This window comes from Mauremys mutica, chromosome 2 (assembly GCF_020497125.1).
Source record: "Mauremys mutica isolate MM-2020 ecotype Southern chromosome 2, ASM2049712v1, whole genome shotgun sequence".
NCBI classification, from domain to species: domain Eukaryota; kingdom Metazoa; phylum Chordata; order Testudines; family Geoemydidae; genus Mauremys; species Mauremys mutica.
Window position 1 is genome coordinate 17681111 of NC_059073.1, and position 27810 is coordinate 17708920.

General features: G+C 40.9%; 1 protein-coding gene across 2 annotated transcripts in view; it reads left to right on the top strand.

Annotated features, from left to right (window-relative positions):
* The window catches only part of ZFAT (zinc finger and AT-hook domain containing), a 159218-nt gene that overhangs the window by 65997 nt on the left and 65411 nt on the right, over positions 1–27810 (top strand). For both annotated transcript variants that reach the window (XM_045005851.1, XM_045005853.1), the window contains exons 6-9: positions 805–2273; positions 3632–3864; positions 21837–21924; positions 26012–26161. In XM_045005851.1, coding sequence (XP_044861786.1) covers positions 805–2273; positions 3632–3864; positions 21837–21924; positions 26012–26161 — 1940 coding nt within the window. The remainder of the gene's footprint in view (positions 1–804; positions 2274–3631; positions 3865–21836; positions 21925–26011; positions 26162–27810) is intronic.

A 27810-nucleotide genomic window follows, 5' to 3' on the forward strand; every position in this document is an offset into this window, starting at 1 on the left:
ATGTTTCCTTATCCAGTGTCATGTAAATGGAAATTCCTCCATTTGTTTACCTTATTTCAACAGGCAGAAACAGATTATACATCAGGTGAGTCAGAGTAGTTAGACTGTTAGTCTGTCAAATATTAAGAGTTAGAACAATATAAGAAGATAAAAATAGGTAAAGAATCATCATAATCTAAAATAGCACCTTTGTCTATTGGAATTTACCCCTTTCTTTCGTTATCTTTAAATGGTTTAATATCTTATCCTTCCGCAACTTTGTGAGGCAGATGTTAGCTTTCTCTCAAGACAACCAATCTTGCCTTTATCAACTGAATAGCTATAAGTTCAATGAAGTTAACTATTACTGCTACCAAAACTGAGTTTCCCGAATGTTGTATTTCCACAAGTGCTCAGACTGTAACTTTAACTGAGTTTCTGCAAATATGTTTACAGCATTTCCCCCTTAATTTTTCTAATAATAATAGTTCAGCACAAGAACGTTGGAAACTTAAACTTTAGAATGGGTTAGTCCTGAACTTAAAAAAAAAAAAAAAAAAAAAAAAAAAAAGATACAGGGGTTAAAATAAATTAGATGTGCAACGCACGGCGGTTAGTTGGTGTGAGTCGTGTGTGTAGGGAGAGTGGGTGGGGTTGAGAGGCATATCTGTTCATTAAAAAGTTAGCATCTCCCCCCATCCATAAAATGAGGATTTTTATATGCCCTTAAGCCTTACTGTATATTATGGACTCTTTGGCATATTTTGCAACTATATATCAGAATTCTAAAGATAACTATATTCTGGTTGTTTGGCTTCTTTCTAGGTTAGGTCCTACTCAGCTAAAAATTTTTACATGTGAATACTGCAACAAGGTGTTCAAATTTAAACACTCTCTTCAAGCTCATTTGAGGATTCACACAAACGAAAAGCCTTACAAATGTTCATACTGCAGCTATGCCAGTGCTATAAAAGCCAACCTCAATGTCCACATGCGGAAACACACAGGAGAGAAGTTTAGTTGTGATTACTGTGCATTCACCTGTCTCAGCAAAGGCCATCTCAAAGTCCATATTGAGAGAGTCCACAAGAAAATTAAGCAACATTGCCGCTTCTGCAAAAAGAAATACTCAGATGTCAAAAATCTAATTAAGCATATCAAGGAAACACATGATTTGCAAGACAAAAAAGTGAAAGATGTATTTGATGAGCTCCGCTTGATGACCCGAGAAGGCAAGAGACAACTGCTCTATGACTGCCATATTTGCGAACGTAAATTCAAAAATGAACTGGATCGAGATCGGCACATGCTAGTCCACGGTGATGAAAGGCCCTTTGCTTGTGAGCTATGCGGCCATGGAGCCACAAAGTATCAAGCACTCGAACTTCATGTCCGAAAACATCCATTTGTGTATGTTTGTTCTGTGTGTTCCAAGAAATTTGTCAGTTCTGTAAGGCTCCGTGCACATATCAAAGAACTGCATGGAAATTTACAAGAGACTTCTGTTTTTAATAGTTCTATCAATCAAAGTTTCTGCCTTCTAGAACCAGGAGGTGATATCCAACAGGAAGCACTTGGAGAACAGTTTTCACAGACTGCAGATGAGTTCACTCCCCTAAGTGCTAATGCTCTTAGCGTACCAAAGCAATCTACTTGTAAAGATGAATCAAATACCATAGATGGAAGCCATAATGATCAGCCCGATGGTCTTCTGAAAATTGAGACCGCCCCTTCTTTAGAATTTGAAAACTCCCCGGTGGAGAATGTACCAGAACCACCATGTCAACCATCAACAGACCTAGCAGCACCAGACCCTCAATCAGACCTGGCTTCAGATAGTTTCTTACTTAAAAATGCTACCTGTGCTTCCAGTGTGCTAAAGGCTTCTCATGAAAATGTACAGAAAGTCAGTCATGATAGTTCAGTGAATATGCAGGGTGAAGAAATTCAGCTGTTGTTGTCTGGAGGCAAAAACTCTAATATAAGTCAGAAAAATACAGACATTGAGAACCTTTCAGCTTCCAAAGAGAAAGTTCAACCCTTTTGTCTTAATGAATTAGAAACTAGCAAGTCACCAAATCAAAACACAGATGAGTCCACAAACCCTCCTACAGCATTAGATTCCAATACAGCCATCAGTCCACAGCTGGACTCTCATAATATGGCTTCTGATAATCGAAGTGGAGCTGTTGCCTTTATGCAGATATTGGACAGTTTACAAAAGAGACAAATGAACACAGACTTGTGTGAGAAGATCAGGAAGGTTTATGGAGACTTGGAATGTGAATACTGTGGTAAGGAGCAGTGGAATACTGTGAGTTAGTTCAAATAAGTCACATAGCAGTACTTTTTCATTGCATTCTGGTTTATAGATGGTGCATTTGTGTATCTTTTCATTTGTAGCAATAGTAATTTCTGACTTAAGTACAAAGGTTCTGGGCTGGGTTCTGGTCCACTGAAATTATTTTGTGCTGCACAAACAGTGCAAAATAAACTTAAATCTGCCAGGGAAACCTTGGAAAAGGGAGAAGGCATGGCAGAGTGAGGTTCTGATATGCCTGATTCTCTGCTGGGGTAACATCCATGTGGGATGGTATACTTGCAACATAAGTTAAAGCTGCTGTTTTCTCTTCCCCTCCCATGCCCCTTGCTGCTTTAACTTTTGCCAGGGCCAGGCAGAGCAGAACCAAAGAGTTGCAATCAGCTCACCGTCAGCTCATGCTCTCCATAGTGCTCAAGTTCTGTGTGGGCCATAGTGGAGAATTCAGCCTTCCATGTTTCTGTAGTATGTAGAGATGTGTATATATACACCAGACATGTCTGATGACATCTTCTGATAGCAAATAATGTACTGTTAAATTACTGATGTGGTTTCCCTTTTTTATAACGTTCTCAAACAAATTCCTCTGGGGTGGAAATTTTCAATACTTAGTCTGAGACCAAAGTTCGTGTTTTTGGTGGAAGTTACAAAAGTGGGGAGTAGCATACACTTGTCTCCAGTGTTCTGACTGAAAGTTTTGTGCTTACATAATTCAAAAATGGAGCAAGTCAGAAACTCTGAACTTGTCTTGTTATAGTGTTCATCGCTGAGAAGAGAAAGGAATTCAAGTTTGAAGACATTCAGTATTTAAATGTAGAGTTAAAGTCAGCATATTTCTACATGCATGTTCAAAGATTTTTCTAATCCTTTTTTTCCCCTGGAGTCCTTATTTTAGAACAGTTTGCAGCAGAGGGGCAAGTGTCAACAAGGCCTCATGACTTATTTATGGTTGGTTCAGCTAAACCATATTTGCTACGAATTCCTGCATTTTCATGTTTTAATTAGGGGCACACCTTTAAAAGAGCTTCCTCATTAGGAGCACGTTTGTTATGATATCCTGCATTAAGGGGTCCCTTGTTAAGATCTCTTTCTTTAGCACATGCCAGTTAAGGAGGTGCCACAATTGTTATTTCTAAATACATTTGCATCAGTGAGATGTCGTAAGATAATTTTAACAGCTAACACTTCATTAACCCCAAAATGAAAGGATTCAGATGTTGTGGTTTGAATTGAAATTGAATATGTATTTGAATTCTTTACAATGTCAATTTTAAAAAAATTCTCAGGAAAAAAAACTTGTTTTCATGTTTGACACTTCAATTTTATTTTTAGGCAAGTTGTTTTGGTACCAGGTGCATTATGACATGCATGTTCGTACTCACACTCGAGAGCATTTGTATTACTGTTCCCAGTGCAATTACTCCTCCATCACCAAAAACTGCCTTAAGCGTCATGTCATTCAGAAGCACAGTAACATTTTGCTGAAATGTCCCACCGAAGACTGTGACTACTCCACTCCAGATAAATACAAGCTCCAGGCACATCTTAAAGTTCACACAGAGCTGGTAAGTACAAACAAAATAGTATTTTTTTAATCTAAGTTCTATGTCGTCATCATAATTTTCAAAATCAAGTGACAATATTACATGATGACCTCTGCCTCTGTTTCCAAAACATATCTAAACTGTCTAACCTCTGTTCTTATAAGCCGCCCGTCATTGATATATAAAGGTGGTCCTTCAAGTTTTGGTCCCTAGGTGTATTCCACTGTGAGTATGCATGTGCTCTGTACGACTGAGATTGGAAAATTTTTACTAGCAGCGTCCATTGGTCCATGCCTGGGCCCTTTTCCTCTTTGTGCTCCAAATCGAAGGTATCAGGATGGGTTGGCTGCCTCTCTAGTTCCTTTCTACCATCCTTAGTTTGTGACAGAACTTCTTCGATGACTGCAGTGATATCTAGCTCGGCAGGCCCCAGTTGATGTGGTGGATATGGCCTCCTGCTCGATGGTGACAGCTATAGTCATATGGAGGGCTTTGTGGCTCCTATCCTCTGGGTTCCCCGGGAAGGTACAAATTACAGTTGAAGATTAATCCTGTGAGGGAGACAACCTGTTCTGTGAAAAGACAGAGAACTCATTAGATTCACTGAAAAACTCAAGGGCAACCCTTGGTCCACTGGCAGTCTCCACTTCAGCACCAAAAAGTAAGTACCACAGGCCTCAGCCATATAGACAGAGACCAACACCTCGAACATTTTAACCAAAGGGGCTATGAACCACCAAGAAAACAGCCCGGGGTGCAATGTAGCAAACATAACATTTCCCCCCTTCCTCCTTCCAGCTCCCACCTGCACATAAGAAACTTCTATCACGACCTTTGAGGGCTGCCAATCACTCCAGCTGTAATCTATCCAGGGCTCCAATACCCAATTTGGTGGTCACCTAACCTGTTCATCCCAGCCTTGGCGCATGATAACAACAGAATGAACTTGTACAGAAAAATGATAAAAGACAAAAACATCCTTTCACCCATGGGTGAACACTTTTCTCAAAGCTATCACACCATAGCTGACCTGTCAACCCTCATCCTCAAAGGAAACCTGCACAATACCTTCAAAAGACGTGCCTGTGAATTTAACTTCATAACTCTGCTAGACATCAAAACCAAGCTCTGAACAGAGAGACTGGTTTTATGGCTCATTACAACAATTTGTAAAAGCAGCAAAGAGTCTTGTGGCACCTTATAGACTAACAGACGTTTGGGAGCATGAGCTTTCGTGGGTGAATACCCACTTCGTCGGATGCATGTCACGGCTACCCCTCTGATACTTAACAATTTGTAAAACACCCTGCTGCTGCTAACCCCCCTTTGCCCATTTCATTTTAAGTGGTCCCCTACAACATGTGTTAATTCCTTATGCTTAACAATCTGTCCTGTCTTGTATTTAGCTGTGACACACTGGTTACCTTCTACAGACTGGAGGAAGAACTCGGTGAAGCTCGAAAGTTTGTCCCTTCCAGTCCACCAACAGAAGTTGGTCTAATAAAATATATTAACTTATTGACCTTGTCTCTCTAAATACAGAAAAGTCCATTTTAGCTCCCACAGAGTTTATTGGGACAACATGCATGTTTTCCTCAGGACAGGTTCCAATCCATAAAGGAATTTGTCACTTAGCTCCAACTGAGCCCACAGATGTCAGTCCATTCATGTCTCATCCTTCTAGGTTACATCTCTTCCTGTAGATATGTGACATCTTTTGTGAGACTTCACCTTCGTTGCCTGCAGGTTTGGCTTCAGATGGTTTACTTGCTGAGCAGACAGTGTGGACAAACTAGTTTTGCTTCCCCACAGAACACGAATTTCTCTGACTTGGTGGAGGAGCAAGTGTGTGTGTGGTCCCCTTCATTCCCTACCCCACCCGAGAAGACATTAATCATGGATGCCTGCTTATTAGGGTGGAGCAGACATATAGACGAGAGTGCAGCCCAAAGGACCTAGAGTCCTGGTTGCATATAAACCTCAGAGAACTGTGTGCAAGTCCGTGAGTCCTGCAAGTGATTCCCTCCTTTCATACGAATGCTACATATTTGAGTGATGTCAGCCAAAATGACAACAGTGTTCTACATCAAAAAAACGGGGAGAAAGATCCAGCCCTCTATGTATAGAAGCTGTCAATCTTTGGAACTGATATATTCACCATCAAAACATTGTGTCAGAAGTGCACCTTCTGGGGATACATATCATGCTGGCAGACAGCCTCAGCAGACACTTCTCCAAGGATCCGAATGGTAGCTACATGTACCTGTAGTACAGAGCATATTTCGCTAGTGGTGGTCTCAATCTTGGGATCTGTTTGCATCTCAAGAGAACTGAAAATGCATGATCAACTGCTCCAATGGAGCTCAAGGTTAGGGCTCCAAAGGAGAGACACTCCTAGTCCCTTGGTTGAGACAGTTGGTGTATACCTTCCTGACAAGCAAGACAGCGCAGTGGTCATTTGACTGCTTCCAGATGGTCCAGACAGTTCCTTAGCATGCCATACATTCCCGGACCTTTTGACCCAGGGCAGTGGCAAGGACAGGCATCCTAATCTGGCTTTCCTCCCCCTGACAGCTGGGTATTTTGATGAGTGTTGAACCTAGACATGGCACATTCAGAAGCTGTTCAGGCTATCCTTAACAATAGTAGGAAGGAATCCACTAGAGAGTAACACACAGCTAAGTGGAAAAGGTTCCATGTTTGGGGTTATCTGGCTATGATGACATCAGATGACTGGCAGCCTACTGTATCAGAATATCTTCTTTCCTTAAAGACTTCAGGTCTTTCCCTTCACTCCCTCTGGGTACACTTAGTAACTATTTCCACCTGTCATTTTCCTATTGTCAACCACTCCATCTACATCCATCCTGTGACTTTATGATGTCTGAAATGTCTGGTCCAAACCTTCTTTCCTGTGATGAATCGTGGTCCATCATGGGACCTCAGTCTGGTCATCTCAGCATTAAAAAGGCTTCTGTTTGAACTCCTCACCTCATGCTCTTTGACCCACTTATCTATGAAGCTTGTCTTCCTGGTCTGTATCACCTCAACTGGATGGATAAGTGAGCTGGGGGCCCTTATGGCTGATCCACCATACACAAACTTCTATAAAGACAAAGTTTCTCCAGATTTACTCCCAAAGTAATCTCAGCTTTCCATCTGAATCAAACACTTCACTTACCTGTCTTCTTCCCAAAACCTCACATCACCAGTGAGAATAGGAGACTTCATTCTCTAGATGTCTATCGAGCTTTGGCATTCTACCTACAAAGAACAAAATCTTTTAGGGAATTGCCTAGACTGTTTATATCCTTTGCTGAATGGATGAGAGGGGAAGCAGTCTCTTCTCAGGGACTTTCAAAGTGGATTCCAAGTTTCATTCTGCTGTGTTATGAGTTAAGACAACCATCCGCCAAGGCTTCTTCGATAGCCTCCCTTCAAGATGTTCTGTTCCTGACATCTGTAAAGCAGCAATATGGGGTTCTGTCAATACCTTCACATGACATTACACCCTGGTGCAAGCTTCTGCAGTTGACACATCTTTCACCACATCAGTCCTGCAGGCATTGATACCATAAATTCCTGTGCATTCTCCTCTGCAATTAATACTGCTTCTCACCCCTGGTCTACACTGGGGGGAGGGAGGGATCAGTCTAAGATATGCAACTTCAGCTACAAGAACAACATAGTTGAAGTTGACGTAGTTAATTACAGCTACTGTTAAAAATGTTGTGCCTTATTTGTAGTTTGAATTTGCATAACTTCAGCTTCCAACCATTGAAATTCAGGCTATGTCAATCCATGATGACATTCTCTAGTGTTCTAAATGGGTGACAGCAAATTATATCTTTTTGGTTACTAAAGCTTATGCTCAAATAACTTTGTTAGTCTCTAAGGCCTGATCTACACTGGGGGGATTGATCTAAGATATGCAACTTCAGCTATGAGAATTGGGTAGCTGAAGTCGACATATCTTAGATTAACTTACTTTGCGTCCTCGCAGCGTGGGTTCGACGGCCACTGCTCCGCCATCGACTCCGCTTCTGCCTCTTGTCCTGGTGGAGTTCCGGAGTCAACGGGGAGCGCGTTCTGGGATCAATGTATCGCGTCTAGATGAGACGCGATGCATCGACCCCCGATAGATCGATCACTACCCGCCGATCCGGCGGGTAGTGTAGACATACCCTCAGCCACCCACAAAGGAATACAATAAGGACCATCACATGAAGAAGGAGAAGTTATTTATCTTGTACAGTAATGGAGTTCTTCGAGATGTGTGGTTCCTACCCACCCTCCTGTATTCCATGACCCGCCCTCCTTCCCCTCTACTTCAGAGCCTTACATATGATTCACGATAAAGAAGGAACTGGAGAGGTGGTCAGTCCACACCACCCCTTATATCCTCAGTTCAGAGTGTGAGGAGAGGAAGGAAGGGCTCAGGCACAGACCAACAGACACTGCTAGCAAAAATCTTCTGGTCTCAAGCATGTGGAGTGCATATGCTCCCACAATGGAATACAGATAGGGACCGCACATCTTGAAGAACTCTAGTTACTGTATAAAGTAAGCAACTTCTCTTTTTCATTCCCTTGTGGTGGCACCTGCTGCATCTAACCAGGCTGCCATTATATACCAGTTAACATCTCAAGGCTTCGAATATATATATATTTTTTACTTGCCTGGTAACTGATTCTTTTGTAGTTCCTGCAGCTAAGGAGAGATCAGAGAGGAAAAGGATGTTGGGGTAAGGAGTCTAGAAAGATGACCTGCTTGTTAGTAAAACATGATTTCTTCTCTTGAGGTGGAGGGTTGGTACTAGAAAAATATCTTTCATCAGGGATAAAGTAGCTTCTGTGGCATGTGAGAGAGATGTTTCTGTGTATGAGACATACAAGGCTGCTACCTTCAGTTAACTCAGGGTTTCTCAAACAGGGGTTGCCGCTTGTGTAGGGAAAGCCCCTGGCGGGCCAGGCCGGTGTGTTTACCTGCCCAATCTGCAGGTCTGGCCAATCGTGGCTCCCACTGGTCGCGGATTGCTGCTCCAGGCCAATGGGGGCAGCAGGAAGCAGCGGCCAGTAAGTCCCTCGGTCTGCGCTGCTTCCAGCAGCTCCCATTGGCCCGGAGCAGCAATCCGCGGCGAGTGGGAGCCGTGATCGGCCGGACCTGCGAACGGGGCTGTAAATACACCGGCCCGGCCCGCCAGGGGCTTTCACTACACAAGCAGCGACCCCTGTTTGAGAAACCCTGAGTTAACTTCATGCATTTGCACTACAATAGTCTCTTTATTTGACAGCTTTAGGAGATGCCCACTTCAGAACAGTTGTGCCCTCCTCAGATCCACCTTGTTAGATGGTTGTTATTGCTAGTAACAAGTGTGAAGGTTTATATTAACAATTCTTGAAAAAGATAAAAAATTATTTACCTAATAACTCTGGTTCTTCGATTAGACTGTCAGTATAGATCTACAATCCCTTCCCTCTCCTCCCATGTTTTCATAATTTGTATAGTTTCTGAGTAAATAGAAGTCACCTCAGGACAACTGAGACAGCAATATCTTTTTTATTCCTTCTGGTGTGACAGTTTAGCAAACTGAGGGAAAGTATATACAGTTCCAGTAGTATCTGCTTTCTAGAGGATTCAGATTTGACACCAATGGTGCATATGTACCCAAGTAGTATAGATGTGTACTGGCAATCTTTTTAAAGTGCCAGAGTTAGCAGAAAGCAAATTTTCTTTGTTCATGCCAGTTTGCCAAGATTCATACATTTATCTGAATTCTTTACTATATACCGGTACTTAATAATATTTTCTACATAAGGTTGTTCAAATTTATATCCCAAGCATGAGTTTAAAGTGTATTTCGATATCATGAGCTAGGGTTTTAAATTTCATAAGAAATATTTGATGAACATCTAAGGAATATAGGATTTTTCTTCTTGATGAGGTGCAGAATTTGTAATAAGACCATTACTAGCACTCCCGTGACATATGCATCTTTATTTATAATTGGTTTAATACAGTATTTTACAAATATCAGTATTTATTTTACAAGGGTAAAAATACCAGTTCTTATTAATTCCCCGAGGTGAATATGTTTAGTAAAACTGGTTCTGAATAAAGCACAATTTCTAACTTCATCCAACGTTTGCAAGCATAGCTGCCTAAGGGGAAATTTCACTCTTACATACCTTTAAAAACAAGTAAATATCCAACTAATGGATCCTTCCAGAAAGTGAGGGGGACACAATTAGTAGCCAGATGTGAACATTTTGATTACAGTAACTTGCCCAGCACTACATGGGAAATCTGTGACAAGGCAGGAATAGAACCCAGTTCTCCTGGGTGATATTTAATTGCCTTAATCATATGAATATTAATTCTTTTCCCTTAGTCCCTTGCATCATTCCAAGCAAAAGGGGCAGCAGCTATTGCCGTCATTTTGTTTGTGTCTGATTCAGAGTAGTTGTGTGTGACGAGTTGAGCCAAGATGCTGGCGCAGTATATGTGCAGGGATAGTACAATGTTCGCAGCAAGCCAGGAACAAGCTGTGCTGAACAAAACAGACTGGAAAATTACAATGTTCAACAGCTCATACCTTGCTCAAATCTTAACAGATTTTCATGGGGCTAGCAAAAGTCACCTTCCTGACCCCAGCAATATCTGATGGCCAAATTTCAAGTTCTTGCTGCAAACCTTATGTGGTTTGCTGCTGCTCCTCCTATATATGGAAACTGGGACCTTTATGTTCTTAGTCATTGTTGCTATTAGGCTCCTATCTGATTTATCATTTTTGGGTTTTCATAGCTCCCATCACCATAGTATCCAAGCACGTTCCAAGTAAATTAGTAAATTATCATCAATGTAACAATGGTCCTTTTCTGCAAGAATATGTGATGTTGGTTTTTGGTTTAATGCAGGCATCTTTTACTTCTGAAAATTTTGATTTGGTCACAATGATAATGGGTGAGGTGGGCTGTTCTGGATACTCCTTCGCATCCCAGAAGTTCTGTGCAGGGGCCAAATCCTGCTCCCATTGATGTCAATAACAAAATTTCCATTAAGTTTAATGGAAACAGGATAAGGCCCCAGGATAGTATACTTCTGCAAAATGAGGGCAGGTCTACACTACAGCCTAAGTTGATATAAGGTACGTCTCTCAGGGGTATGAAACCCCCCCCAGGGCGATGCAAGTTTTGCGCTGTCCACACCGGCACTATGTCGGCAGGAGATGCTTTCCTGCCGACATAGCTTCCGCTTCTTGCTGAGGAGTAGTTATGTTGACGGGAGTGCGCTCTCCCTTCGGCATAGCGCGTCTTCACCAGACCCACTACTGTGGTGCAGCTGCACCGATGTAGCACTGTAGGGTAGATCTGTCATGAATAAATTCTCCTTAGGGAAGACTTAGGGCTGTCATAGCAGAGGTTTGCATGATAGGATGAAATGAATTGGTAGAAAGGATTGCACAGCAACATACAGCACTGGCCAGCTTTAGCCAATTAGTCATCATAATTCTCTATTGAGGAGTGAAAGACATTTTTCTTTTTTGTTTTTATTGCTGTAAAATGATACAAAATTTCATGAGTCAAACTATCAAAATATAAGAGGTTTTTCTTTTTCAAATGGTAAGATACAATGATAAAACATTTTAAGTAGGTTGGGAAGGAAATGAGAGAGAGAAGATGGTGTGTGGAGGGAGGAAATAAATAGGGAGACCTAGAATTTTGATGGAATGTTTGAAGTGCTGTGATACGTTAGCAATACTTTGACTTGGTGATGAGGTGACTGAATCCCATTGTGCCAGAGCAGGAGCTTTGTGACATTGGGCTGTTTCTTGCATTATTCATTTCAAGAGTAAATAGTGCTGTCTGTTTCCTTTTTTGGCTTCTCTCGTCTTCATTTTTGGCATTTAGACATATCCTTGTGTTGTTTATGTAAGCTGCTGCTTGTCTAAAACTATTAAGACCCCTGGCTATGAGTATAAGTTTCTTGTAGGCTTCTATATTAATTTACTGTTTATTTTATTAGCATGATAAAAAATGACTATCTGCAAGAGAAGTAGCAAAAAAATATTGCTCTGTGGGGAGGAAATGGAGCTATGCTGCGCAAAGCTGAAGACTGAGGGCAATATGCACAACGGAGGGAACTGTTTTTCCTGAGGGTTATTCTTAACTTGTTTTTGCCTCCTGCCGCAAGCCAGTATCAGTCTATTTTACTGATGTATTTTTATCTCTTCTTGCCCTCCCAGCTGCACTTCCCTTTGTGACTTACCCATTCTTCTTCCTCCCTAACCACTTTTCTATTTCCCTAGTTCCTCTTCTTTATGCCCAACTTGTCATCAGGCTCCCTTACAGAGTCCACTGAGCCTTGGTTTCCCAATGGCTATGGAGTTTTAGGAAATGGTGGAGAGCCAAAGGTGTTTTCCGAGCAACTGTTGGCCGGTTGGCTTTGAGCTTTGAGCACTGAAATGTAATGGTGGCCGGCAGAGTTACTGTCATTTTCAGGAAATCATGTTGAATGTTATCATATCCAGCATGACAAGGTGCGTGAAGTATTATCTTTTATTGGATCAACTTCTGTTGGTGAGAGACAAGGTTTTGAGCTTACACAGAGCTTGTCTCTCTCACCAGCAGAGGTTGGTCCAATAAAAGATATTACTTCATCTGCTTTGTCTCTCTAATATCCTGGGACTGATACAGCTGCAAGAGCACTGCATATCCAGCATTGGCAGTTGATCCTGCATGTCAGATTGTTTTTTCTTCTGGGAGGGCAATAGTACAAAACATTTTCTGTCACATAACTGGCACTTACTGTAACTTGTGCAAATTAGGAATGCACCATTTGGTCTTTAAACATTGAGAAAATACTAAAAAATTGTTTTCAGCCAATCACATTGTATCTCAGTAGTATGTTCCAAAGACAAATTAGTAATTATCAGTCAATTGTGCTAGAAACCATGAATCACCCTCCACCTGTCTGTGATAATTGCTGTTCTGGTTCCTTAAGGGTCATGCTTGAATAGCTATTTTGCATTGTATCCTAAAAGTTGCCAAATTTGGACTTCAGTAGAGTTTCAGAGGAATCAAATTTCAGGGCTGAGGGTTCGTTACCAAAAATGTTCTGCTGTCTGTTCTTCCCCAGTCTTGGGCTTTTAAAGGCATTAAGAACCACCAATACCTTGAATTGTACTCTGAAGCACCAGTTGATGTTACAACCGGGATTGTTTTTTTAAATGTTTTGCGTAGTGGCCAGGGCATTGAATAGACAGGTCATATTCATTCATATGAATTAGCAATCTAATCTGTGCAATATAGATCAAATGAGGATAATTTCTCAAAGGTTTGTATAGCCCTTTCAGAGAACCCATTTGTTCTAGGGTGATTAATGGAAGGAATAATAGACACTTGTGTTGAAAATTACTGCAGTCTTAATTATCAGAGGGGTAGCCGTGTTAGTCTGGATCTGTAAAAAGCGAGAAGGAGTCCTGTGGCACCTTATAGACTAACAGAAGTATTGGAGCATAAGCATAATATCCGATATTAGGAATGGCAATATACAAAAACCTGTAGGAGAACACATCAACCTCCTTGGACACACAATAGCAGATTTAAAGGTAGCCATTCTGCAGCAAAAAAAACTTCAGGACCAGACTCCAAAGAGAAACTGCTGAACTTCAGTTCATTTGCAAATTTGATACCATCAGCTCAGGATTAAACAAACACTGAATGGCTAGCCAAATACAAAAGCAGTTTTTCCTCCCTAGGTGTTCACACCTCAACTGCTAGAAGAGGGCCTCATCCTCCCTGATTGAACTAACCTCGTTATCTCTAGACTCATTCTTGCCTGCATATTTATACCTGCCTCTGGAAATTTCCACCACATGCGTCTGACAAAGTGGGTATTCACCCACGAAAGCTTATGCTCCAATACATCTGTTAGTCAATAAGGTGCCACAGGACTCCTTGTTGCTTTTTGCAGTCTTAATGTGTATACTTCTGAGTCACTCAGAATCAAAATGTGGAGAAAACTTGATGTCAAATATTCATATCATTTTCATAGTTAATATTTACTTAGTGTATACTTTTCAGGGAGGGAGCCATCAGCCATTTTTGTGTGTGTTTGTATAGTACCATAGTGGGTCCTTAATTCCTAACTGAGTCCTCTAGGTGCTACCCAAATACACATAATGAATAGTAATATCAGTTTGCAGGTTTTTCCTCCAAATGAATAAGTATCCCTAGTACAAAAAAGAAAGAAAAATTCATTCTTCATTCTGTACCACCTTTGTCTAATTTGGACCTGAATAATTTTTGTATACTCATGGCCACAAGGAGATTTATGCCAGGTTCACCCTGATGCATTTCTTGAACTGTCAGTTATTAGGAAAACTGCTAGCAAAATCATTCTAGTAGTAAAAACAGCAGGCGACATCCGGCCCCATTGAAGTCAATGGCAAAACTCCCAAAGACTTCAGTCGGGTCAGGATTTCACTCAGTGTATACAAAGAAGAGGTTTGTTACATCACGTAGTTGCTTGCCATTTCAAACAGCTATTGTTGGTTTCCAGTGTATCCAGGCTAAGGTCAGGTTCGGCACTTTTGCTTCATTAAATAAATTCACAGTGGTCTGTCCATATTTTAAGTGCTGCATATCATAATACTGGGATTTTTAAAATGCCTGTATACTAGTGCACTTACCCATTTAATTAATCTTGAAGCTTGCATATGCTTCAGGGAAGCAATACTGTTCAATGGACTGTTCTTTGTGTGTAGAATTCGTAATATATCTGGTGATTCATTTGTAGCAAGATTTGAATACATTCATATAATGAAAGGCATATGTGTAAATGGCCTTATTTTGTAATGAAGTATAGCATGGTTAAATTAAGAAATTCCACCTGCTTATAATAGACTGCTTAATTCACAAGGTTTGAGAGCATTTATGAATCTGATTCTGTTGTCTTCACAGAGTAAGAAATCTAACTGTTTGTTTTTCTTTGTTTAGAAATTATTTTCTTCTTGCATTTTCTCTAAGTAAGTTAATAGGGACATTAAGTAAGGCTCCGTCTTCACTTAAACTGCTGCAGCTTTGTCACTGTAGCACTTCAGTGTAGACACTCACTAAAGCAATGGGAGAGGTTTGCCCATCCCTGTAATTAATTCACCTCCACAAGAGGTGGTAGCTAGGTCGGGAGAAGAATTCTTCTGTCAACCTAGTGCTGTCGATGCTGGGGGCTAGGTCAGTTTAACTATATTGTTTAACTATAATTAAGCAATATAGCTGGGTCGACCTGTTTTTTTTATTGTAGACCTGGCCTAAGTCTCAGGAACTGGTTGTGATTTTGAAATTGAAGTGGCTGACTGGATTGTGCTGCCAATCTATAACAAAGGTAGAGCTATCTCACAGAGCACTTTGCCTCCTTGTGTCCTTCAGAAAATTTTGAAGACATTCATAGAAGAAGAAAATCATAGAAGAGACGGGTTGGAAGAGACCTCAGAAGGTCATCTAGTCCAACCCCCTGCTCAAAGCAGGACCAATCCCCAGACAGATTTTTACCCCAGTTCCCTAAAGGGCCCCCTCAAGGATTGAACTCACAACCCTGGGTTTAGCAGGCCAATGTTCAAACCACTGAGCTATCCCTCCCCCAAAATAATAATAATTGGAGATATACCAGTCTCCTAGAGCTGGAAGGGACCTTGAAAGGTCATTGAGTCCAGCCCCCTGTCTTCACTAGCAGGACCAATTTTTGCCCCAGATCCCTAAGTGGCCCCCTCAAGGATTGAAATCACAACTCTGGGTTTACCAGGCCTATGCGCAAACCACTGAGCTATCCCTCCTCCTCTTTGGGAATATGATTAGATTCCCATGTATAGAAGGAGACCAAACAACATTTTATCTGTTCCAAGTAGTATTGTGTAATAACCAGGCCCCTCCAACACAGTAGGAATTACATTACAGATGGGGACCTTTGAGATTAGTGAACTCACTACTGCTTAATGTCTCCAATTTCTGGAAAGTTAGCTCTCTGCCTTTTCCCTTGTGAATACTGACTCCCTTTGCTTTCAAAGTTTGCTTACCCAGTCTTTTTGCTTGTACTCCATTTCTAAGAATCAATTTCTAAATAATTCCTTAGAATTTCAGATTCCTAAAAACTAGCAAAATAAACATGTTTTATAATCATGTCAGATATTCCAGGAAGCCACATACAGTAGAACCTTGGGAGGAAAAAATGGCTCAGAGCTTGCAAAAAAAGAATATAGGACTCTCTCTCGGGAATGGAGGCTGTTTGTAACTCTGAAATGTTCATAACACTGAACAAAACATTATGGTTCTTTCAAAAGTTTACAACTGAACACTGACTTAATACAGCTTTGAAACTTTACTATGCAGAAGAAAAAAATCTGCTTTTCCTTTTTTTAAAAATATAGTTTACATTTAACACAGTACTGTATTTTTTTTTAATTGGGTCTCTGCCGCTGCTTGATTATGTATTTCTGGTTCCAAATGAGGTGTGTGGTTGACTGGTCAGTTCGTAACTCTGAGATTCTACCGTATTTCTAAAATAAAATTAGGGAACAATTATTTCTAAATAATAAAATTAAATTCCATCAGCAAACAACTAAATCATTTTAAGTCTGTGCATGCATAATGGCTCTCTCAGGACTTTATACAACATTCACAGAAGTATCTAGTAGCTGCTGTACTTACTGATAATCATTAAGGCCTGATCCTGTGAGCACTTAGGCATGTGAGTAAAGTTACAAAAATATCTGCTTAACCGTTTGAAGGAATGGGGATTAAATCATTAGAGAGCTTTGGGCTACTTGAAGTATTCCACATGCTATCTAAAAACAATGTATTTGGTCAGAGCAAAATATTCCACAGGTGGAGCATTCAAATTGTTGTGCCTTTCTAAATTTATATTTATTAATTTTGCACTGAAAATAAAATGTGATTTTACACTTCAGTGTTCTCTCTCAGTAAGATTTATCATTTCTAGGTCTCACTGAAATAACGAACAGAAGGCTTGTGACTGAAGTGGTTAGTTAATGAAGTGACTTCTCTTAGAAAGTTCAAAAACACAATTGGGTAAACCAAGGACTACAATTTAGAATGCTAAAGTCTGGCTCATTCTCCCACCTAGCAACATGTCCAGAAAACTCTTGTTACGAGAAGACTAACTGTAAACTCATATTTAAGAGCACTTTCCAGTTTAATCTGGTCCACAAGCAAAACCTAGCAGGTACTGGCACTGACCTGCAGGCATTAGGATGTTCTTCAAAGGCATTTAAAAGGCAAGTATCCCAATAAGTCATAGGATAAATTACATTTATTCTTACAAAAGGAGAAAAAAATCAGATGTTGTGAATGTGCTGGGGGCATTATTACAGCCTCCATCTGAGTCCTTTTAACAGCTTTGTCATCATCCATGACAAGGGCACTCAGAATAGCAAGAGCTATGATGGGTCCCCTCTTTGGGACTCTGCATTTATGACCTGGGTAAGCTCTGAAATGCTTAATTTGTAACAGAGGCATTCTTAAGGGCTGGCTCTGAGAGTGACAGGGTTACTCTGAAGGACTAGTGCTGTAACAAGCTCTCAGAAGGAGAGTGACAGGAATATTCTTAGACTCAGAACTAGATGATGCAACCCTGTGAAACTCTGTGGTGCTGAGTTAGACAAACAACTCTGAAAGGTTCAGCTTCAGCTCGATGCACTCCATAGGACTATGGAGGTTGACAAGGCCTACTTTGAAGGCACTGTGTGCTAAGAAGTGCAATCTCTGTGTGAGACTACAAATAACACAGTTTTTGAAGAGCATATATTATAGAACTTAGTAAAGATGACTTTCTAACTGCCCAAGGAAATAGATTTTGACTACATTTTTTTTAAAGGCTTTGATGTTAAAATCAGTCATCCTGGAAAAATATTATAGTTGGTACTGTAGCTCAAACATGTATTTACTGGTAATTTGAAAATAAGATTCTCTGTCAGCTATATAGGTGTGTATTTATAAATTTGTATAAAGCATATGTGTCTCTGTATGTTCTGTACAAACACCTCTCTGTTTATAGGCCCAGAAATATCCATATGAGTCCATATACCTCATCTTAATACAGTATTTACCTACCAAAAACTACATCAGAAGAATGTCCTCTTTGTGACACAAAGCAAAGCCAGAGTGAAATGTACTGTGGTCGCCATTTTCAAACTTGGGGCCTAAATTTAGATATCTAAATTTAATGGGCGCTGCGGGTGCCCAACACCTCTTATAAATCAGAGTACTTATTTAAGTGCCTAACGTTAGGCAACCAGTTTTGATAATTTTGGGTGTGTATGTTCCTCGGAGCTAGAAAAATAGATATGAGTACAACCATTTTTGCACTGATATTAGTGGGTGTGTTTTTCCACTTAACTTTAACATCCTTACTATTTCTTTCTGTCTTGAATATAACATTTCTTTGAAAGTAATTCCTGATGAGTTTTTTCAATTTATTTAGACTTCTAAAATAAGAGGTACCTATCTAAATGCTCCAGACGCCTCTGAAAATACTTAACAGTACAATGAACTGGAAAAAAAGCTAAACATCCCTATGCTGTTAATATATATTTTATTTTTTTGTTTAAACATTATTTATAATAAGATATGTGGTGAGATTTCAGGAATAAATTGAGATCCACCAATTCATTTCACATAGGCCACTGTAAACAGCCACTAGATCAGAATAATTTTAGCATTGCATATGTTTTTAAAACTCTAAATACAAACACTGAAAAGCAAGAGTTCTCAAACTTTTTTTTCTGGGATCCCCTTTGAAAATATTTTAAGCTGTCACAATGCCCCTCAAAAAGTGAGACCTCCTGCCTCCCCCCATACCACACCATCCTTACTTCTGCATTGCTGCCGGCGGTGGCACTGCTTTCAGAGTTGGGCACCCAGCCAGAAGCCAACGCTCTCGTGACCCCCTCCCCCCTTACAATAGACCTCCTTTTACATTGGGACCCCTAGTTTGAATAACACTGCTGAAAAGGAATCCAGCATTTGGAAAGATACAATTCCACACTAATTAAAAGTTAACACACTATCTATCATTTTAGATAGTGTGAAATCTGGTGCTGCAAAGTCATTTGTGGCAGATTGGGATCTAATGAGGCTATGCCTCTTGCTCTCATCTCCACCCCTCAAATTAATAGTTCTTTGAGGTGCCTCTGCATATTCTCCATTTGTGAGATCAAGTCACTTGCACTGCAAGCTTCCAGCATCTTCTAGTGAACATTGTCCACTAGGAGCATTGGAAGCTTTTAATGATATAAAAGCGTAAATGTTCCCAGCCACCTTTACTTTCTAACTACCAGAGGTACAGCACGCTCAGATTGTATGCAGTATACTTAATGCTTTCTTTTGCCAGTCGGGGAATATTTTTGTTTTTCTTCTATTGTCAGTTAATTAGTTTTTCTTAAGTAGAAGAAGAAAGAAGAGGATGCCTGTACAGAATGGGCATTGCCTGAACTCACAAAGGTAGGAAGGCTGCCTCATGCCCCTATCCCTGGAGAAGGCTTTTCAGGTTCAGTCAGCTAAGTCTGGCATTTAGGACATTCTAATAGAAAGGAGGAAACCATCCATCAGATTCCTGTCTAGGATAAAATAGGAAGGATTCTCCATCTTGTATACTTAGCAGGCTTGTATCCTTCAGAGGCTGTTATCCACAGTATCCAGGACTAGTTTCTCCATTTGAAGCAAACAGGAAGACTATCTGTTCAATTAAGTGTTGTTCTGTGTGCAATATTGGTATGTTATCTTTCCAGACTTACACACTATTTTCACTCCTCACAATCAAAGGCCTGATCCATGCGTACCCACCAGTTCAAGAGTCACCTTCATCATGACTGGCATCGCTCTTGGAACCCACAAAGGACTGCTCATTTTTACCATTTTTATTCTCTCTCAAAACTGCTTTCCTGGTGACCATCACCTCAGCAAGAAGGGTTAGCGAGATTCCAGCTCTGCTTGCAGATTCACTTTATAGAGTGTTCCATGGGGATAAAGTGCAGCTAAGATCCCTTCCAAAATTCCTCTCCACCTCACAAATGAAAAATGTTATGCAACTATCGACAACAAAGGGCCGTCCAATAATTTGTTTATAATGGTGTATGTTTGTATTAGTGAAGATAAACTCATAATATAGACTGTCACAGGCCCAAAGACTCCCTCCCTCAGGGGGTCCCATGGGGAGGGAAATCAGCAGTTGGAAGCATCGCAAGGCATTTCGGGGGAGGGCCAAAGGTGTGAATGTGGAATGGAAGATTCCTTGCAGGGTGTGAGAGGCCAAGAGGGGAAAAGAAGGAAGAGAGCAGAGAACGGGTTAACTCGGCACTTCAGCTAGCTCCGTGTGGCGATAAGACACTGGCCCTGGCCCAAGGTCATGGGCTAGACGAAAAATCTACAGCTGCCCCGCCGTGAGAAAAGGAGAACTAAGTTAAGCAGAGCTGCAAAAATAGCAGTGAAAACAGTGAGAGTGAATGAGATGCAGAGCTGCAGAGATAGCAGTGAAAGCAAATGAGGCGGTGACGGTAAAGGCCAGCAGGAGGGAAAACAAAGTCTCCAGAGCCAGTGTGTTTTGGGCAGCCAAGAAGGCCACAGCGAGCCGATTGGGACTGGTACAAAGAGCACCAGGCACAGAGGGGCCTGAACAGAATACCCCCAAAGGAACCCAGAACTTAAAAACCCTCCCAAGAGCCCAAGCAAGGCAGAGATCAACTGCGGACCTCAGATGGCCTGGGTCCAGGACAGATCTCCTGTCTACCCTTCCCCCTCTTCTTCTTACGTTACACCCAGGCTTGGCCAGCTGTGGGTAGAGCATGTGTGAGTATGAAATTGGGTTGGGGCTCAGGGCACTAACGCTTTCTTCCTTCCTCTGAGTGACGTGGGGAGCACCCATCACTCTCCGCTGTTGTTTTATTATTTTATTAATAAAGCTTTAAAATTTAGACCCTTGGTGTGTTTCGTCATCTCCTCCCAAACGATCGTGTGGCCTCAGCCTGATCACCTGATGCCTCAGGCAGATTGGTAACTAAAATCTGTCACAAGACCCTGATTTATTAAAGCACTTAAGCATTTGTTTATGTCCCCTAGAACTTGGGTAAGAACAATCTCTTACTGTGTGTTTATGTAGTACCTAGTACAAAAGGGTCCCAGTCTTAGTTGGGGTGTCTAGTGCTACAGTAATTAATAATAATAATAATAATTAATAATGTTACATATGCAAAAGAAAACAAAGATCTTGCTAGCACTCTCCCTAATTCCATTTGATCTGTAGTATCAATAATGTTTTTATAAGTAACACTTATGAAACTCTGACAAATTGTTTTAACTTGAAACAGTTGGATAATAATGTATTTGTATTTAGTGCTGAATATTTATCTGGCATTTAGAAACCATAGACCCTGGGTTTTTTGGGGTTTTTTTTTTAATGAAATCTGCCATAATCACCTTATGTTCTAGCAAAGTCCCATTGAACTGTGGTAGAAAGGTATGTCCTGGCTGAGGCCTGCAGAATTAAGGCCACAATGAGATCTGTTCCTTTGGCTTTGGAAGGATGGATTGATCAAATGATGAGAAAATTGAATACTCCTGCTCACATCAAACCCTTCATCTTTCCTTCTGATGTGTGACTTGTACAATAATATTTCACCTCTCAATTCTGTAAAGTTAGGTAGATCATAATGCCTTAATTTATTTAACATTTTCCCCATGTGCTACAAATCAAAGCACTAAATCATCCCAGGATTAATGATATGGAGTTTTTAGAATAATTTTATGTTGCACCTTCATTATATTTCATTATAATAATGGTATTAGCTTTTCATAATGCTCAGTGAGATTCACATCTGTGAATTTTGGTTGTAACTTTGTTGGAAGCCATATATGATTCAGTGTGTAATGAGTGTAGTAATCAGCCCAGCAAACTCCTAATGTAATCTCTTCCTTTCCTTTAAGGACAAAAAGAGTTATTCCTGTCCCGTGTGTGAGAAGTCATTTTCTGAAGATCGACTTATAAAATCACATATCAAGACAAATCACCCTGGTAAGACAAACCACAATAACATTTCTACATCTAGTGCAACAGAGGAAGACTGTCCTGGAGTAAGCAATATAACATGATTGCTCTGTGTAAAAAATTACATTCTTATTCTAAACTAGTTATATTAGAACTTCAGTAGAGTTTGCAGATCTTTAGAGATTGGATTGTAAACATACAATACACTAACTTGTAGAGTGGGAACAGAGTAAAAGGGCGTGTTGTGTGATATTTACGGGCTTTACACTGCAACATACTGAGCCCTCTGTCCCTGATTCAGCATAGCACTTAAGCATCTGAATTGTCCCATCAAAGTAAATTAAGCTATTTGTGTGCTTAAAAGCTACTGCTGGACTGGGTTCTGAGTGCTCACCACCTTGTCTGTTAAAAAAAAAGCTAGCTTTTCATGGTGATACTCGTTGACAATTCTACATGCAGGGTCTATTCCATTTATACATCAAGGGATATTTATTATTCAATAATATCTACTGTTCAAGCCAAAAAGGGCTCTGATAATAAAAAGGGTGAATCACAGTGGCCCTGTTTAAACTTGATAAATAGGTACATTTAAAAAAAAAAATCTTAGCTGACACATTTTAATTTACACATTTTTAAATGATGCTTAGCACCTAGCATAGACATTGTTTAACACATTTTAATAATGTGTTAGCTGGTCATGGCCAAGCCTCTAGTGTGTGTGGGGGGGGGCTGGGCTGGGGTGGGGGGGTGGGGGAGGAGAGAGGAGGAGACGTGAAGGGAACCAGCTAGTTTAAGCATAACTGGCTGAAATACAGCACACAGGTCAGGCCATAGTCCAGTGATAGTAGTCAGTATGGGATGCTTACTTTCAACAGTGACCACTGCAAGATTTTTCCTACCTCTGAGTCATATCAGCACCACTTGCTCTATATTACTGTTATTAATTTGTATTGTGGATGGTGCCCAGAAGCCCCCAATCAGAACTGGGGACCAAATGTGCTAACTGGTGCAAACATGTAGTGCAGTGGTTCCCAAACTTGTTCCGCCGCTTGTGCGGGGAAAGCCCCTGGCAGGCCGGGCCAGTTTGCTTACCTTCCGCGTCCGCAGGTTCAGCTAATCGCGGCTCCCAGTGGCCGCGGTTCGCTGCTCCAGGCCAATGGGAACTGCTGATCGGCCGAACCTGCGGACGTGGCAGGTAAACAAACCGGCCCGGCCCGCCAGGGGCTTTCCCTGCACAAGCGGCGGAACAAGCTTGGGAAGCATTGATGTAATGAGACATGGAGTGGGTAACATTTTCAAAAGCATCCAAGTCCCATTGAATGTCAGTTTGATCATCATTCCTACCCTGACGAGGTCACAGTGAAAAGAAAGACAAAGAAGCATGAAGAGTGAGGGAAGTGGGTATGTCAAATATATATACAAATTATTGTAGACAAATATACATTTGCTTTTTTAAGAGAAGTAGTATACTATATACATTAATGCAAGCCATCCCAGTTGCTTGAAAACATAGTCATTGTTTATTTTCTGAATTATTTTGCCTGTGTCTGTACTGGAGGGTGAGCTGGTTGGGTCAGGAAACATTCTGTAAACTGCTAGCCCAGTGTTGCATACTTAACTAATGAAAATAAAGAAGGTTAAAAATCTGCTCAATATTAGTATTTAAGGCCTATATTTTTTTCCCTTAGATGAAGAGTGGATTCTATCAGAACTTTGCAAAAAGCACAGCATGTTTAATAGAGACACTTCAGTGATATATTAAAGAAACGTTATGTCTGAGATACACAGAACCTTTGCAAGCTAATATACAACAAAAGACTATTTGTAATTAGATTTTAAAAGAAAAATATTTGCATAACACTTTCCCATGTATCCTCTCTTTGTGGTCATCAGGGATTATTATTATTTTTTTTATCACAAGCATATTTCCATTCAAAACAAAATTGACATTAAGGGGTGTTAAAGGTCCTGATAGCATAAAGTGACAAGTGCTGGAACTGAGTGAATGCAATTGTTTTTAAAAATGCAGAAGCAAGAGAATAAAGATGAAAGGCAAAACAAGATAATGTTCAAAGGATTTGAGTTTTAGAAGAACTTATCAAAAATTAATTTAAACCAAAACCATTTTTTATTTATCATAAAGTAATATTTCTGACAGCTTCTCCCTCCCCTCTGACTCTGCTGTCAGCCAACCTGCTGTCAGTCTTCACTGTTTTTCTTGTTCAGCAAGCAGAAAACCTGATATTTTTGCTTCCCCAGCCAGCACTTGTGCTTGTTCCAAGTTTCTGGACAATAGATGTAAAATCCGGGCCCGATTGCTATCACTGGGGCTAGGATTCCACTTTAGATTATTTAGGATTCCACCTGTTCTCAATGCTTAAAGTTTCTGGTCACAATAAGTCATATATACATAACATTTAACTATTATAATTTAGTACCATGTAGTAGGAAAGTATTGAAAATCCATCATTGATAATTGGAACTTTTAAAGAATGTTAGGTAATGACACAAAGCTGGGAGATTTATAAAAGCTCTGTATTTATAAATATATCAGAGGGATTAATATTAGAGAGGGAGAGGAATTATTTAAGCTTAGTAACAATGTGGACACAAGAACAAATGGATATAAACTGGACACTAGGAAGTTTAGACTTGAAATTAGACAAAGGTTTCTAACCATTAGAGGAGTGAAGTTCTGGAACAGCCTTCCAAGGGGAGTAGTGGGGGCAAAAGACATATCTGGCTTTAAGACTAAGCTTGGTAAATTTATGGAGGGGATGGTATGATGGGATAGCCTAATTTTGGCAATTAATTTGGCAATTGATCTTTGATTATCAGCAGGTAAGTATGCCCAGTGGTCTGTGATGGGATGCTAGATGGGTTGGGATCTGAGTTACTACAGAGAATTCTTTCCTGGGTGCTGGCTGGTGAGTCTTGCCCACATGCTCAGGGTTTAACTGATCGCCATATTTGGGGTCGGGAAGGAATTTTCCTCCAGGGCAGATTGACAGAGGCCCTGGAGGTTTTTCGCCTTCCTCTGCAGCATGGGGCACGGGTCACTTTCTGGAGGATTCTCTGCAGCTTGAGGTCTTCAAACCGCAATTTGGGGACTTCGATAACTCAGACATAGGCTAGGGTGGGATTCTGTGGCCTGCATTGTGCAGGAGGTCAGACTAGATGATCATAACGGTCCCTTCTGACCTTAAAGTCTGAGTCTCTTAGCATGTGTGGTTAGGATTTTTAATTTTTTAAATAATAAAGCCTAACTATTTAAAGTTATTTTGACATCTTTAGAGTATTAGGCTACTAATTTTTCCTCTTAAATGAAAGACCAGATTTTCAGAGGGGTTGAATGACCACAACTCAAACCAGGGCCGCCCGGGGGGGGGGCATTTTGCCCCAGACCCCACAGGGGCCCCCACAAGAGGTTTTTCAGGGCCCCTGGAGCGGGGTCATTCACTCGCTCCGGCGGCCGCGGAAAACTCTCGTGGGGCCAGGGCCCCCAGAGCTTTTTCCACTCCGGGTCTTCGGCGGCGGAAGGACCCCCCGCCACCGAATTACCGCCAAAGCGGGGGCCCCCTGCCGCCGAAGACCCCAGACCCCCTGAATCCTCTGGGCGGCCCTGACTCAAACTGAATGTAGAGAAGCTGCAGGTGCTCAGCACTTCTGGAAGTCTCAAGTGAAACCTTTAACAAATGTTGTAAACCTGTTGGAAGACATTGAAAATTATAAATATTTGTGTCTAAATGTTGCCTTATTACCTATTGGTGTACTGTGAATATCCATAGCTGGAAAATGACTTCTGACCCAGTAGTGCATGCAAGGTCTAATTTGTCCCTGAAGCAGTAAGTCACTGTGTGGGGATACACAGTGAATAAGTCAGTGTTTAATGCAGGAAAAATACATAAATTAATAAGGCTGTTTTCTGTGAGCTGGCCTTATCTGTGTGGAAAGTTTAAAAAAAAAATAAAGCTACTTAAATAGACACAAGTAGGAAGAATCTAGATCTGCAGTATTTTATTTTATATGTAAAAACATTATCTAAAGTTGTATCTTGGAGCAAATTCTGTGCACACCTGTCTGGAATGCTTTGTTTTCGTGCATATTTTTCCAGAGGTCTCAATGAGCACCATCTCAGAGATTCTCGGCAGGAGGGTGCAGTTGAAAGGTTTAATTGGAAAACGAGCTGTGAAGTGTCCCTATTGTGATTTCTATTTTATGAAGAATGGATCAGACCTTCAGCGTCATATTTGGGCTCATGAAGGTAATGATGTTCAAGTTTAAACTTATTTATTTATTTTATATTCCTTGCTTATGGTCCCTTAATTAATATAGTAAATAATAAATTGAAAGCGAATGACATTTCAGTCCTGTTCATGTTTGTTTAGTACTCTGTACACAAGTCAGTGCTGTAGGAGAATTTGAAGTTTCCTGCTGTCTCTCAATAAAGTTTTTTCTATTTGAAGTCAAAGTAAAAGTTCAGTAAACCTGTTTGTTGGGTTCCAGTTCCTACTGAACTACTTGTCTTGTGATTCCCTGTGTCAATAGACAAGTCATAAGTAATGCAGAACTTGTTTCTGATCCCTCTTTGTTTACGAATGAATGAACTGCTGTAAATCCAGAAAGTGTTGCCTGCTCAAATAAATCTAAATAAGGAAAGCAGCAAAGAATCCTGTGGCACCTTATAGACTAACAGACGTTTTGCAGCATGAGCTTTCGTGGGTGAATACCCACTGAAGAAGTGGGTATTCACCCACGAAAACTCATGCTGCAAAACGTCTGTTAGTCTATAAGGTGCCACAGGATTCTTTGCTGCTTCTACAGAACCAGACTAACACGGCTACCCCTCTGATAAATAAGGAAAGGTGAACTAAATTCATATTATAGTCAAAATAAAGCCAGTGATTTGCAGTAATTCTTCAAGAATAAATTCACTCCATTCACATATCCAGAAAAACATGAAATGAAATGAAATGTATTAATAAAACAATTAAAATCCATTTGCATTTGTGAATGTTAATCACTTACATAAGTCAATGAATAAGATGGAGAGTATATTAGATGAGTACAGTGAATATAGAAAACATTGAAAATCATGAAAAAATGCTGCTGGTGTGTCCCGGCTTGTGCAGAAAACGTTTAGCAGTGTAAAAATGTACAAGTTACAAATCTTAGGACTGCGGATGGAGCTGGGTCTGGAGAAAGCTGGCTCATCTTCAGGCTGATAGATTCATTCACCAAGTGGAGGATGGCAGCCATTCTGTTCTTTTAGTGTCTTCAGTCCATTAATAAATCACGTGCGAGCATCTGATTTGTGACCTAGAAGCGGAGTGTTTTTTCCATACTACATTCCTTACTTCCTGTATAAAGGGTATAATGGGCTGAATACTGACTTACCAGCTAATATATTGGTACCCAAATACTAGACTCACAACAGTATTTCAGGCATTTATACTAGCACTGTAGGTCCCCATCCCTGCCTTAATGATGAGCTGATATGCCTGGTCCTTCTTAACTACAGTTCCTGCCTCTCATCAGCCTAGTGTGTTTTAACCCAGTGGTTCTCAAAGCCGGTCCACCGCTTGTTCAGGGAAAGCCCCGGGCGGGCTGGGCCGGTTTGTTTACCTACCGCATCCACATGTTCTGCCGATTGCGGCTCCCACTGGCTGCGGTTTGCTGCTCCAGGCCAATGGGGGCTGCGGGAAGTGGCGCAGGCCAAGGGATGTGATAGCAGCCCTTCCCACAGCCCTCATTGGCCTGCAGTGGCGAACCGCGGCCAGTGGGAGCTGCTATCAGCCAAACCTGCAGACGTGGCAGGTAAACAAACCGGCCCGACCTGCCAAGGGCTTTCCCTGAACAAGCGGCAGACCAGCTTTGAGAACCACTGCTTTAACCCACAAAGGCTCTGTCTGC